At 40.5% G+C, this 12842-nt stretch overlaps 1 protein-coding gene across 3 annotated transcripts in view; it reads left to right on the top strand.

Moving 5' to 3' along the window:
• Positions 1 to 3884, top strand: part of bard1 (BRCA1 associated RING domain 1) — a 179997-nt gene extending 176113 nt beyond the window's left edge. For all 3 annotated transcript variants that reach the window (XM_048534695.2, XM_048534693.2, XM_048534694.2), the window contains 2 exons: positions 1450 to 1553; positions 3013 to 3884. In XM_048534695.2, coding sequence (XP_048390652.1) covers positions 1450 to 1553; positions 3013 to 3348 — 440 coding nt within the window. In that variant the 3' untranslated portion in view covers positions 3349 to 3884. The remainder of the gene's footprint in view (positions 1 to 1449; positions 1554 to 3012) is intronic.
• The last annotated feature ends 8958 nt before the right edge of the window (positions 3885 to 12842 follow it).

Below are 12842 nucleotides of genomic sequence, written 5' to 3'. Positions count from 1 at the left end.
AGTGTGTAGCAGCTGTGAAGAGGTCTAAAAATCCTGCTCAGCTCTCTGGGAGATGAAAGCAATTCATGTTTCTTTTACTGGAGGAAATCCGGTTTTAACCTGAATTCATTATTTTTAACAAACTTCAGGTAGACAGTGCTCTTTAGTTTTGAGCCAGTTTGCTCAAATTACATCAAGACATATTCTAAATGAACATCAGTTTGTTCCCGCTCACTGATATGGTTATAATTTTACAAAGACCTACATTTGTTTATATTTGTTGAATATATAACTTTTCTCTGCTGCAACTCGCTAAGAATATTAGACTTCTGGTCATTTTCAGTGGCCTAGTTTAACAGCTTATCCCCTATCTGTTGTCACCATTGCTTGAAGTTCTCCCCAGGATATGCTTCAATTGTTAACCATGTTTTGTCAATTTATTCTAGCCTCAGTACCTGAGTTTTTTATTTCAGTTGTGAGATGAAGGTGTTGTTGGCTAGGCCAGCCTTTATTGCCAGCTGGAAATAAAGAGTCAAGCACATTGCTGTGGGTCTGGAGTCACTTGTAGTCCAGACCAGGCAAGGATGGCATTTTCATTCCCAGTGAACCAGATGGGATTTTCCTGATAATTGAGAACAAATTATGGTCATCATTAGATCATTAATTCCAAGTTTTTATTGAATTCAAATTTCACCATCTGCCGTGATGGGATTCAAACCCAGGACCCTAGAACATTATCTGGGTCTCTGGAGTAACAATCCAGTAATAATACCACTAGGCCATCACCATCCCTTTTTTTTCAACATTGTACAATTACTGTCCATAAATAAAATAATATATTACCTACGGGACTCTGAGAAAAGGTGGGGAAAACGTCAAGTATTGTCCATGGCCCCAGCTTGTGATGTTAACCATAGGGGTTAACTGTAGGAAGTCAACTTGCATGGTATGAAGATAAATGACGTGTTGTTATTGCCAGTTCAGCGACCTCTATTTTGCAGTGTGTCTTGCTGCAGGGCTTGGCTCTCAACCAAGCTTTTCCAACTTACACTCTGCTGATTGATGCCTTATCTAACTATGATGTATTCAAGTTTGCATATTTTAAGACAAGTAATGGCAAATAGCAACTACTGCAGGTAGAACTTTAGGATAAATGCTTGTATGTTTTTTGGGATTAAAGGGTCAGAAGGTCATTGCACATAGTGCTTACATAGTGGTTAAATCAGGACATGGGCTTGCTTTGGTGTGTCACTTTCTTTGTAATTATTTTTATATCAACCTGCTTGTGCATATTATGATACACCTCTGTGGCATGTGGGACTTGAACCTGGACATTCTGGCCCAGAGGTGGGAACACTATCACTGAGCTGCAAGACTGAAAGTACATCATTGTACTAAATACTGAGGCAAAGTGGTTCCATGTGTTGTAAATGCTTGTTAACAGCAATACTTTTCTTCTCGATTATCAAGGGGTGATAGCTTGCCTGGAGAAGAATGATAGAGTAGCTGAAGAAGACTATGAGATAAATGTTGTAAATGGTCCCAAGCGTGGACGACGCAACCAGGAGCAACAGGTAAGACAAATTAGTTTTTCTCTAATATGAATATTACAGCATAACTAAATGACCAATTATTATACTTTTTTAATCTCACATCTTGATGTGTTTGAAATTTTGATTCTTCTAAAGTTGATGTTTGAGAACTGTTCTTAAAAATAAATCTGAATTCTGCTTGCTGTGAAAAATGACGAGGTGCCATGAGACCAAGGTATGTTTGCATGTGTGCCCTGGCACATTGCTGCAAGCTTTTCTACCTCCAGCATTGGCATTTCAGATGAATATCTCAGTCATTGCCCGTTTCCAGTCTGGAGTTACGCTGTCAATTTCACGTTGCAACGATTTGTGTTGTGCAATGACATAAAAATGGCAGCCAGACTTGGACAACAGATTTCCATTGAACTGCCATGCCCACCAAAAATGTGAGGTATGATTCCACCTCCAGTTACAAGCACTGTCATTCCAGGCCACTGCTGTGTTGTGCTTCACTGCTGCCCAGTTATCCATTGGACATTCAAGGAACTTTTAGAAATATCTTTAGAATCACCTTAAGATAACACTTGTACAGTGAAAAATGCAATCAAAGCACTGAGTTTCATTTCTGCAGGAACAATTTAAAAGAAGAGTTATGTTGAACTTGTACAGAACCTATATTAGACCACGCCGTATATTATGTACATTTCTGGATTTCGATTATAAAAGGAATTTAGAGAAGAAAGTGCAGTAAAAAAAATTGCAAAAAGTGCAATAAAAGATTCTGTAATGGTTTGACACAGTAGATGCAGATAAAATGTTCCACTTGTGAGTGAGGTCAGGAAAACTTCTTTACCCAAACATTGGCTACAAGTTGGAACTTGCCACAACAAAGCTTGGCTGAAGTGATTAACATAGATGCATTTGAGAGAGTTTAAAGCATGTATTAAACTAAATAAACACTTTAGAGGAAAAAGAAATAGAAGGATGAAATTAGGTTTGGTTAGAAAAGGCTTGTAGATGTATAAGCACCAGCAGAGACCATTTACGTTGAATGGCCTATTTCTGTGCTGTAAATTTTATTCATTTCAGTATGAGATTCTGAATGTGATGTTGGCTAAATAGACTGAATAGCTGTCCTCTGCATTCAGATTTGTTCAGCGTACTGGCATAACCTGTTTTATTGTATGCAGATTGCTTATAGCCTTTAGTGTAATACAGCATTTCATTGAGTTCAAAATTATTACAGCTGAACCTCATTGTATTTTTCAAGTTGTTTTCTGCCCATATATGTGTAAAATTTTGATGTTACTGAAGTAAAAGCATCTGACAATCTGTAATCCAATATGTTATCTTTGTGTCAGTAATAACTCTTGCTGCAGATTGTTACTATGTACAGTGTAGTACTTGCAGTACATGCATTTAACAAAAATCATTGTCCATGCTATCACATATTTCTAATTGTGTGTTTTCATTTTCTTGTCTTTATTTTTCTGGCTGCTAGCTGCCAAAACTATTTGATGGCTGCCACTTCTATTTCATGGGCCCATTCAAAAGCTGCAAGAAAGAAGATCTCGTTCATTTGGCCAAGGTTGGTGGGGGGCAGGTCCTTGCCCGGCAGCCGAAACCAGACAGTGACGTGACTCAGAGCATCAACACTGTGGCCTACCACGCATCCCCTGGCTCAGATCAGTCATTCTGTACACAGTATATCATCCATGACAAGGACAGTAACTATAAGCCTGAAAGAGTGAGGTTAGGCAAAGTGTGGACTACCAATTCTATGTGGCTGATCAACTGTATTAAATCATTTGAACTGCTATTGATAACTGAACACTAATGAAATTATCTGTATATGCAGATGAATTTTATAAAATGAAGCTCAAAATGATGTGCTATTGATACAAAATTATGAAAAAAATTGCTTGAAAATGTAAACGCAGCTCAGAAAATGCAAATAATATTAAAATTATGGGTCAAAGTTTGGTTAAACTAATCACCGTAAAAATTGCTTTATAATGACCTTTCTCTGCTAGCTTCACTTGTACTGTGTCACATTAAGTGTTCATTACCCTAAATTAAGCTCATTCAATAAAAAGATTTATTTTATATCTTGCTCTACACGTTTTTCACACTCAATTTGTTTTAACATGCAAAGAATAATGAAATACATCTGTTTAACTTGAATCCAGACGTGATGTGTGCCAGCTTTCATAGGTATATGTTAATCCTTTGATTATTAATGTGCTGGTTATCAAATCATGTATTTTTGTAATGAAGGGCTGTCCCGGTGTTAAATCTGTCCACCGCTCTGGTTGCTGCCAAATCAGTGAAATGAAAATAAACGGATGAAATACTCCAGTAAAATTTGTGAAACTGTTCTTGATTTACTTAAGTCTATAATTTTAGGATAATTAGGATCACCTTTGCAACCCACGTCCATCAGTCTGGAGAACTATACAGGAAAACCGCTGCCATTTTTTTTGTTGTTGTACCTTACTCTATAATTATCAACAACAATGTCAGCTAAGCTTAAATGAGTCAGTCAGGGCAATGAAAAGCCAGCTGAACCTTTAGAAATTTTGAATTCAGGCAATGCCATTGAATCAAAAGCTGTAGAAGAAAGACATTTGACACTGTCATATCAGCGCCAACTCTTTGGAGAAGCTGCTGTATTAGTCCCATGCTTTTGCCCTCTCCCCATAGACCTACAAATTTATCCTTTTCAAGGATTTGCCTAACTTTGTACTCCACCCTTTTGGCAGCACATTTCACAACATCATTGAATACAGTCTATAAATATAAAGCTCCAGTCCAACATTTTAGTATTTTGCCAGTTATCTTAAATGTGCTCTCAGCCTCATGAACACTTGCTGTGTGATAAGCGTTCATTTCCTGTTCCTTTTAAATCTGTTCACTTTCATTCTTGATGCTTTTGAGGGCGAACAGTTTTTTTTAATATCTATTGTCTGGACTCCTTGCGATCTTGAAAACTACTGTCAGGTCTCCTTTTAGCCGCCTTCTCTCCAAGGAAAACAGTTCCCATTTATGTCTTCACAACTGAAATTTCTCATCCCTGGAACCATTCTTTTACAGCTCCTGCACCTCCACCAATGTATTCACATCCTGCTTATCACATGGCACCCAGAACTGAAAACAGCATGCCAGCTGAGGCCTTAACTATTGGTTTATACAATTTCAGCAATACCTCCTTGCTGATGCCACACTCTGCCCCTGTTATTGAAACACAAAATACTATATGCGTTATGAACTGTTCTATCCTGCTCCATGATATGTATCTAGTCTCTGCTCTTGCACACACGAAGAGTTGTACACTTTCTTTCATTCTATCTATGTTCATTGTACAAAATTGTATCACCTCATGTTCTCTGAATTGAATTTCATCTGACACCTATCTACCCTCTTCACCAGCATGTTAATGTCCTCTGAAAGTTTGACACTGTCCTCACAATGCTTCCAAGTTGTGTAATGTGCATGAAGATTGAAATTGCTCACCAAGGTCTAGATCATAAATATGTGTCAGGAGAAGATAGATCATGGGTGTGTGTCATGTTCCAATGCTGAGGCCAGAGGAATTCTACCACAAACCTTTGTCCAGTCTCTCCCAAAAGTCCATTAATCATCAATCTTCCAGTCAATTTTGGGATCCATTTTGCTACTGTCTTTAACTTTGCACTCAAGTCTGTTGTGGGGCATGTAAGAAATGCCTTTTGGAAGTCCACGAATAGAATGTAATAAAATCCCTGCAGTGTGGAAGCAGGCCATTTAGACCCTATGAAGAGCATCCCACCTGGACAGATTTCTCTACCACATTCCTAGACTCAAAGGGCAATTTAGTATGGCCAATCAAGCTGACCTACATATCTAAGGACTGTGCGATAAAACTGGAGCACCCAGAGAAAACCCATGCAGATATGGGAGAACATACAAACTCCACACAGACAGTTGTCAAGACTGGAATCAAGTCAGAGGCAGCAGTGCTAACCACCAAGCCACCGTACTCTAATATGACAATGATATAAAAACAACAATATCAAGCCTCATCAAAAATTTCAACATAGTCAAATATGATTTTTCTAAAGTCCATTCTGACCCTTCCTAATTAAATCACTTATAACAATTAGTTCTGCCCTAGATCATTGTTTCTGAAGTTTCACTACCACCGAAGTTATGTCAGATCTGTAATTGCTGGGCATATCCTTATGCCTTTTTTGAACAGGGTTGTAATACAAACAAATTTCAGAAATCTGATATTGTCCTTGAGTCTAAGGAAAACTCAATAATGGCCACGGCCTCCATTCTTATTTCCTTTAGTATTAGTAAATGTATCTCACCCAGCTCTAATACTTTATCAACTTTAAGGACAGTTTCTCCAATACCACCTCCTTATCATTTTGAACTCTTCTTGAAACAGAATTCCTTCTTGTGCATATGGCAAGGATAACAGCTTGTTCATAAGGATTTATGCAAAGTATTCATTTAATGACTTAGCTATGCTCCTATCTACATGTGTAAATCTCATTTATAGTCCCTAATCAACCCTCCTTTACCTTAGGCTGTCCACCAGACTGAGGGTAATTCTCTTCCACAATGGAGTAGTGAAATGACTAAGCAATCTAGTGATGGATTCGCATCCCCAGCCACAATTGAGGCGAGTAGGCGGGGTGCTTGGGATTTTGCACTTCTTCCCCTGAAGCATTTTCTCTGCCCTCTGGTAACTATTTGCAGTGACAGAGCTTGGAGTAAATGTCTGTGTAAGGCTTCTTCTTTCATCTTTATTTTAGTGTTTATCTGTTGTGATGCGATCACAGAGCAAACCATCAAATTTATATTATAACTGAGCTTGGGACCGGTATTTTTTCAATTTGGAATTACAAGCCACTTTGACTCCTTTACAGAATTTGCAATTATAGAATTTGAGTCGTACAGCTCAGAAACAGACCCTTTGGTCCAACTCATCCATGCAGACCAAATTTTACAAATGAAACTAGTCGCATTTGCCTGTGTTTGGCCCATATTCTTCTAAACCTTTCCTATTCGTGTATCTGTCTAAATGTCTTTTAAATGTTGTAACTGTACTTACACCGACCACTGTCTCTGGGAGTTCATTCCGTATACACAGGTTGCCAGCCGGGTCCCTTTAAAATCTGTCCCTTCTCATCTTAAAACCTATGCCCTCTAGTTTTGAACTCCCCTAACCTGAGAAAAAGACCTTTACAGTTCATCTTATCTATGTCTCTCACAATTTGATAAGCTTTTATCAAGTCATCCTCAACTTTCTACACTTCAGGGATAAAAAGACCTTGCATTTCCAACCGATTTTTTACAACTCAAACCCTCCAGTCCTGGCAACATACTTTCAAATCTTAAAGATTCAAGCCACAAGATCCAACAGGTTTGACCAAACAGCAAATAAATTTTAATGCACAATGTAGGAGGGCGAATAGAGCTTATATTACACATACAACCTAATTCTAGCACACAGCTAATGTGGTGAATTTGAGGTAATGGAAAGTGATCAAACACCCATTAAATTGCAAATGAGTATTTCTCAGCAATTTCCTCCACATGTTAAGAATACGGTGGGCCATTAAATCTCTTTAGACTTTCCTAGGGAAGACAATTCTTCACTTCTATCAGTTTAGCCTTGAAGGTCCCTCTGAAAAGCTATGCTGTCATTGACTGCCTCATGATTGCTCCCCTTCAGTTTGATCACCCTCCCTTCCTGGATGTATGCTTGCTTGGACTGTGAAACTACACTGTAATACTTGTTCATAAGCTCTTCATTAAAAGCCTCACAAAGCCGGTCATGCCCTAGGTGCTCAGTTATGTTTCAATTTTATTAAGTTTCATTTAACAAATGCTACCTGTGACCCCCATTTTCTCAACTGTACTAAAATGTAAATGCTTGTAGACTTCTTCCATGCCTTCCCATAACACAGTGAGCGAACTTCCCACTTTCTCAGCTCCCCTGGACTAATCCTGACTCCCAACTCTGACACCTGGTTTCCTCTTATTTTCGAAAACTTCTTTCTGTTCTCAACTCCTCCCTGAATCCCTTCCTTAGAATTTGTATAGTTCAGCTACCTTCTCAGCAGAATAGCAAACTGCGATGTTTATGAAATGCGCATATCACTCCCTCTTAACATGCTCACTACTTGTAGCCTTTGAATTCCTCACCTGTGATGTTAAACTAGTGAAAACCTTGCAACAAACCTCTCCCTTACTGCTGGGCAAATGTGAATAGCAATAAAATCAAAATGATCAAATATAAACCCCTTAGAACTGAGAACTAAATTACGTTCTCTCAGAATGCTGGATATGAATTTCATCACAGGCTACAGAAGACTTTAGACCCCCTTTTAAGTTAGCTGCCAGTCTCTTTTCATAATCCCACTTTCATTTCCTTTTTTTACCTTGCTTCAGAACCTTCTATATCCAAACATGATCTTGATTGTATATTCCACCTGACACTTGTCATAAGCACACCTTTGCGTTTTTAGCTTAATTTCTTTCTTCCTTTTCATCCAGGGAGATGTGGATTTACTTGTCATATTCTTTCAAGGGAATATGCTTTGATTGTGCCTAAACCCCCTTCGAAGGTAGCCCAGTGTTCAGCTACATTTTTCCTGTCAACCTTTAATACCAGTCTATCCAACCAGTTCAGGTCCTGCCCCATTGAGGTCCTCAAAACCCTAGCCGCCAGCCAGTTAATTACTCATGTTCTGGATTGTTCATTGTTCTTTTCCACTGCCATCCTAAACCTTATAATGTGATGATTACTTCCCTTAAATGTTTCTGAGTGATAACTTGATCCTCTTGACCAAGCTGTCTCCTAAGAACCAGGTCTAGCAGTGCCTCCTTTCTCATTCTCCGGACACACTTGACTGTAGATAATTCTGAATAATCTGGAAAACTTGTCCCTTTCTGCCCTTTTCACTAGCATTATCCCAGTCTACATTCCAGTAATTCAAATCTCATATTATCACTACTGTAGAAGGCTTGCTGTAAGTTCCTTGCAAATGTAATTCTCTTAGCTGGTGGCCCCCAGTCTGCAGCAATCAATATAACTGCACATTTTCGGTTCATTAGCTCTTGCTGAACCAATTCTGTCCTTTAAACTTCTCGGACATCCTGTTTCTCCACTACTGCAACACTACCACACTCCCTCCTTTTCTTCTTTCCCTATTGTTCCTGCACACCTTGTATCCAGGAATATTTAGCATGCACTCCTACCTTATCTTGGCCCAGGTCTCTCTATTATCCACAATGTCAAAATTCCACATGGCAATCTGTGTCTGCAACTCACCAATCTTATTTAATGTACTCCTTTCATTCACACACACACACACACACACACACACACTCGCTGAAAGCCCTTAGTTTAGGATATTTTAATTAGTCTGACTTACTCCAAGGCCACCTATAAATTTACTATTCTCTATTTTTCTGCAGTATTGATTTCAGTCTCTCCCAATACTTTGTACACCCTGGTATTTCTCGCTGACATTCTCTCCTGGGTGCCGCAACTTACCAATTTTGTTTCATACCTCCCCAAAGGCACTATAAGGAAGATAGTCCTGGCTCTGTTCAGATCCAATCCATCCAGCTTCCACAGGTCCTAGGTTCCGCAAAGACAGTCCCAGTAACCCCTTGAATTTAAAGCCCTCCCTCCTATGCATGATCTTTTCAGTCACACATTTCTCTGTCTTATCTTCCTATTTCTGTTGTCCCATAAACATGGCACTGGGATAGTCCAGAGACAGCCATAGAGATGCCCTTGTAAATTTCTACCCAGCTCCCAAAATTGTAATTGTAAGACCTGCATCTGCTCTATGACATCTTTGACCCTGGCACCAGAATGGCAACATGCCATGTTGCAATTTACAGATGTGGAAAAGACTGTCTGTTCCCTTATAACAAACTCCTTCACACTCCTGCTTTCTCACTTTTCCTTCCCTTTTGTCACACTCCTTCAAAGGAACCATTGCTGTCGTTAGTATCACAACAAAAAAAAGACAATTAGTGAGTACAACCACCTCAGACAATTTCTATGTGCTACCTTTGTGTTTTGTTTAGACTGCCTGGTGGTCATCGATTCCTTATTTTCTTGCATGCCCCTATCCCTGCAGTGTAACCACTTCCCTTATCATGCTATCTACATAGTCCTCTGCTTCACAAATGCATCGCAGTGACTCCAGATACCACTCTCACCCCAAAGCCCAAACCTCAAGTTCCTGCACATGTGCTCCTCTGGGTCACGCAACTGGTCCACAGCTTCCCATAGGTCACAGGAGGGGTTAACCATGTGGCCAAGTTGCCCTGCCAGACCTTAAACTTGCTTTGGATCTTCCTTGTAAACTGGAGATCAGGGAGCAGCAAATGGAATTACTCACCCTACCAATCATTCCCTTCGCTCGCCAACCTATTAATTAGAAATATAAACATTAGAGTGAGAACCAATTCTAAGGATGTTGACAACATTAATACAAGCAAAAGAGCACTTACACCTCGCCCTCACTTAGTTCCCTCAACTGACCCAGCTCCCAGCAGTCCATTCAAGCCACACTTGTGGCAAAATCACACGCAGAGGCTACATTTCTACTCTCTAAAACCAAGGGGTAATTTCATCCCCAGGTACAGAGAGCAAAAAAAGTTAGAACTAACTTAGGTTCCATACTGGATATCTTGTTTACCCCAGGTAAGGTCCCTGGCTCCTGAACTTAAATAGTAACCTTCAGTTACACCTTAACAGTTAAATGTTAAATGCAAACAAACGTAGGTTTTTAGGAAGAGATTAAAATTCCCCTCCTCACTGAAGTGCCAACATTCCATTCAATAGGCATTAACCATGTGATGAGCTGACTCCCTGCCTGCCTCAGCATCCCCATTGAGGTGAGTGTTTCTGAGCTGCTGGAGGGTGCCAGGTGATGGTGCTTTCTCAGGTTGTGGGACTTGCCCAGGGACTTCCTGCTTCGTTGGCACCCACTTGAAGGGACTGCAGAGGATGAAAGATGTGAATTCCGACTGGCCCAAGCGAAAAGGGCTCAAAGTCATCATCGTGCAATTTCAGTAATGGGTGAAAGTGAGTGTCACGTGCCACATGTTGGTGTGATAACTAGCTCTGTTGCCAGGATCTGGAGACACCCCACTTTGCCAACTCTAATAGCCACCCGCTCCACCTCTCCGGCCTGCACACTTCCACATTGATCAGGGTGGTTCCTGCGTGGATGTTCGCTGCCCTTCCCTAGCATCCTATATCTTTTTATCTCTGAAGCAGAGTGTTTTGTGTGGATAGAATGGCAGGATTTGTAGCAAGTGACTGTGAGCGATGTGTATGATGAACATGACTGGCAGTAGTGGCTGTTTGGATGGAGAAATACACCCCACCAAATTTGCAACCCTGCTTGCTTGGCCAAGCCCAGAAGTAAAGCTGAAACATGGAAGGTATTTGGTCAGGGGGGTATGTCAATGTTGAAGAATGGTTATGCTATTAAAAGTCAGACCTGCTTTCTCGTTACAGTGTCCCTCTGAGATGCTGTATCGATTTGCAATGCTTCAGTGTTAATTTATTTTATTGCATGGTGTGCAACGTTTTGCAACACTTAAATCTTGCTCCTAATTAATGTGGTTGTGCCTGAATGTTTTGCCTTTTCCCCTGCAGGGTACCAGATAAACTATTTCAAAAGATTGAAAATTTGTTGACACTTTCTCTTCATCATTCCTGAAGCACTGGGCACTTTATTGCCCTTCTCTCCTGAATGAAAGCTGTCATCATTAAGAGGTAAACCCAGATGATGATTTTTCATGCATAGCTTGACTTTGGTTATTCAAATGATGGAAGCTGTAGTCTATAGGTCAGGTTCTCACCTCTGAGTGAGTAATCAAGGGTGCTGCATTGTCTTAGATGCTGTCTCTTAGATACAATGTCAAGCCAACACTATGTATAGTGTTGTGAATGTTCTAAATGTTGATCACACTCTCTTGAAGGTTAATGAGAATTCTCTCTGTAGCCCTGGTCATTAACAATCGCTCATTAAAGAGTATGATTGCCCACCGAAGATATTCTGTGTCATTGGTCATGGGTTCTGTGGGTCCTCCCATGGTTGGTGACCCCGATCCTGGAGCCACATCTCCGATCACACACGAGGCAAGTGTTTCTGGGAAGTGAAATCGGTCCTTGACCTTGAGATCACTGACATTCCTTTCTCCGGTTCTTTTCTCAGATTTCCTCTTGCCGACAGTGTTCTCAAAGGACTGTTTCCCTTTGTACAGGGAGTTTCCTCCATGTCAGTTTCTTCTGAACGAGGGTCCCCCATGCCATGACATTGATGTTGTGTTTTCTGAGGCAGTCTTAGGTGCCCATTTATCCTGGGAAAGAAGGGTGGCACTACTGCTTCACAGCAACTTGGACCCAGGTTCGATTCCAGCCTTGGGTGATTCTCTGTGTGGAGTTTGCATATTCTCCCTGTGTGTCCATGGGTTTCCTCAGGGTGCTCCAGCTTCTTCCACAATCTAAACACATGCACATAAGGTGGATTAAGGGGGTTAGCCATGGGAAATGTTGAGTTACAGGTATAGCGTAGAAGGGTGAGTCTAGGTAGGATCGTCTTCAGAGGGTCAGTGTGGATTTGATGGGCTGAATGGCCTGCTTCCACACTGTGGGGAAACTATGATACAAATCTTACGCTAATTTTCGAAGCAATCCCAATGGAAGAAGATTAGCCTGAAGCTTTGGCTCTGAATCTCTCCCCACAAGGATGCAGCCTGACCTGTTGACTATCTCCAGCTCTTTTGGATTCTGTTTCAAATCATTTGCCAAGCAAATAGGAGGCTGGGAGATGTTATTCTCCATATATGGATAAAACATTTATAGATTTTTGTTTGAAATTTGCTTGGTGAGATGGAATGCACAGTTTACCGATGCAAACATGCAATCCAGAGCGGTCAGGATCAGCTAAGTAAGTTCTGCATGAAATTTACCTTGACGTGTCATACCCCCACATCACAACCAATTTTCTTCCTTTGTGACTAGGAACTTTATGGAGCACAGGATTGAAATGTGTAAAGTTACATGTCTGTTCGTCTCCAGGCTCCTTGTTACTGGTATATTGACCAACCTTTTCTTGGCTTCTTGGGAATTACCAGAAATAGTTATAACCTTTGCATAACTTAAAATTTTCAGCTTAGAATCCCTATTTTGTGGAATCAGGCTATTCAGCCCATCAAGCCCACACCAACACCAACCCACTCCATAGCTCTGCATTTTGTATGGCTCGTCCACCCAGCCTGCACATGCCTAGACGCTACAGG

Source organism: Stegostoma tigrinum, chromosome 7, assembly GCF_030684315.1.
Source record: "Stegostoma tigrinum isolate sSteTig4 chromosome 7, sSteTig4.hap1, whole genome shotgun sequence".
In the NCBI taxonomy this organism is placed as follows: Eukaryota; Metazoa; Chordata; class Chondrichthyes; order Orectolobiformes; family Stegostomatidae; genus Stegostoma; species Stegostoma tigrinum.
The sequence above is the reverse complement of the archived record's forward strand: the minus strand, read 5'-3'. Positions and strand labels throughout refer to the sequence as shown.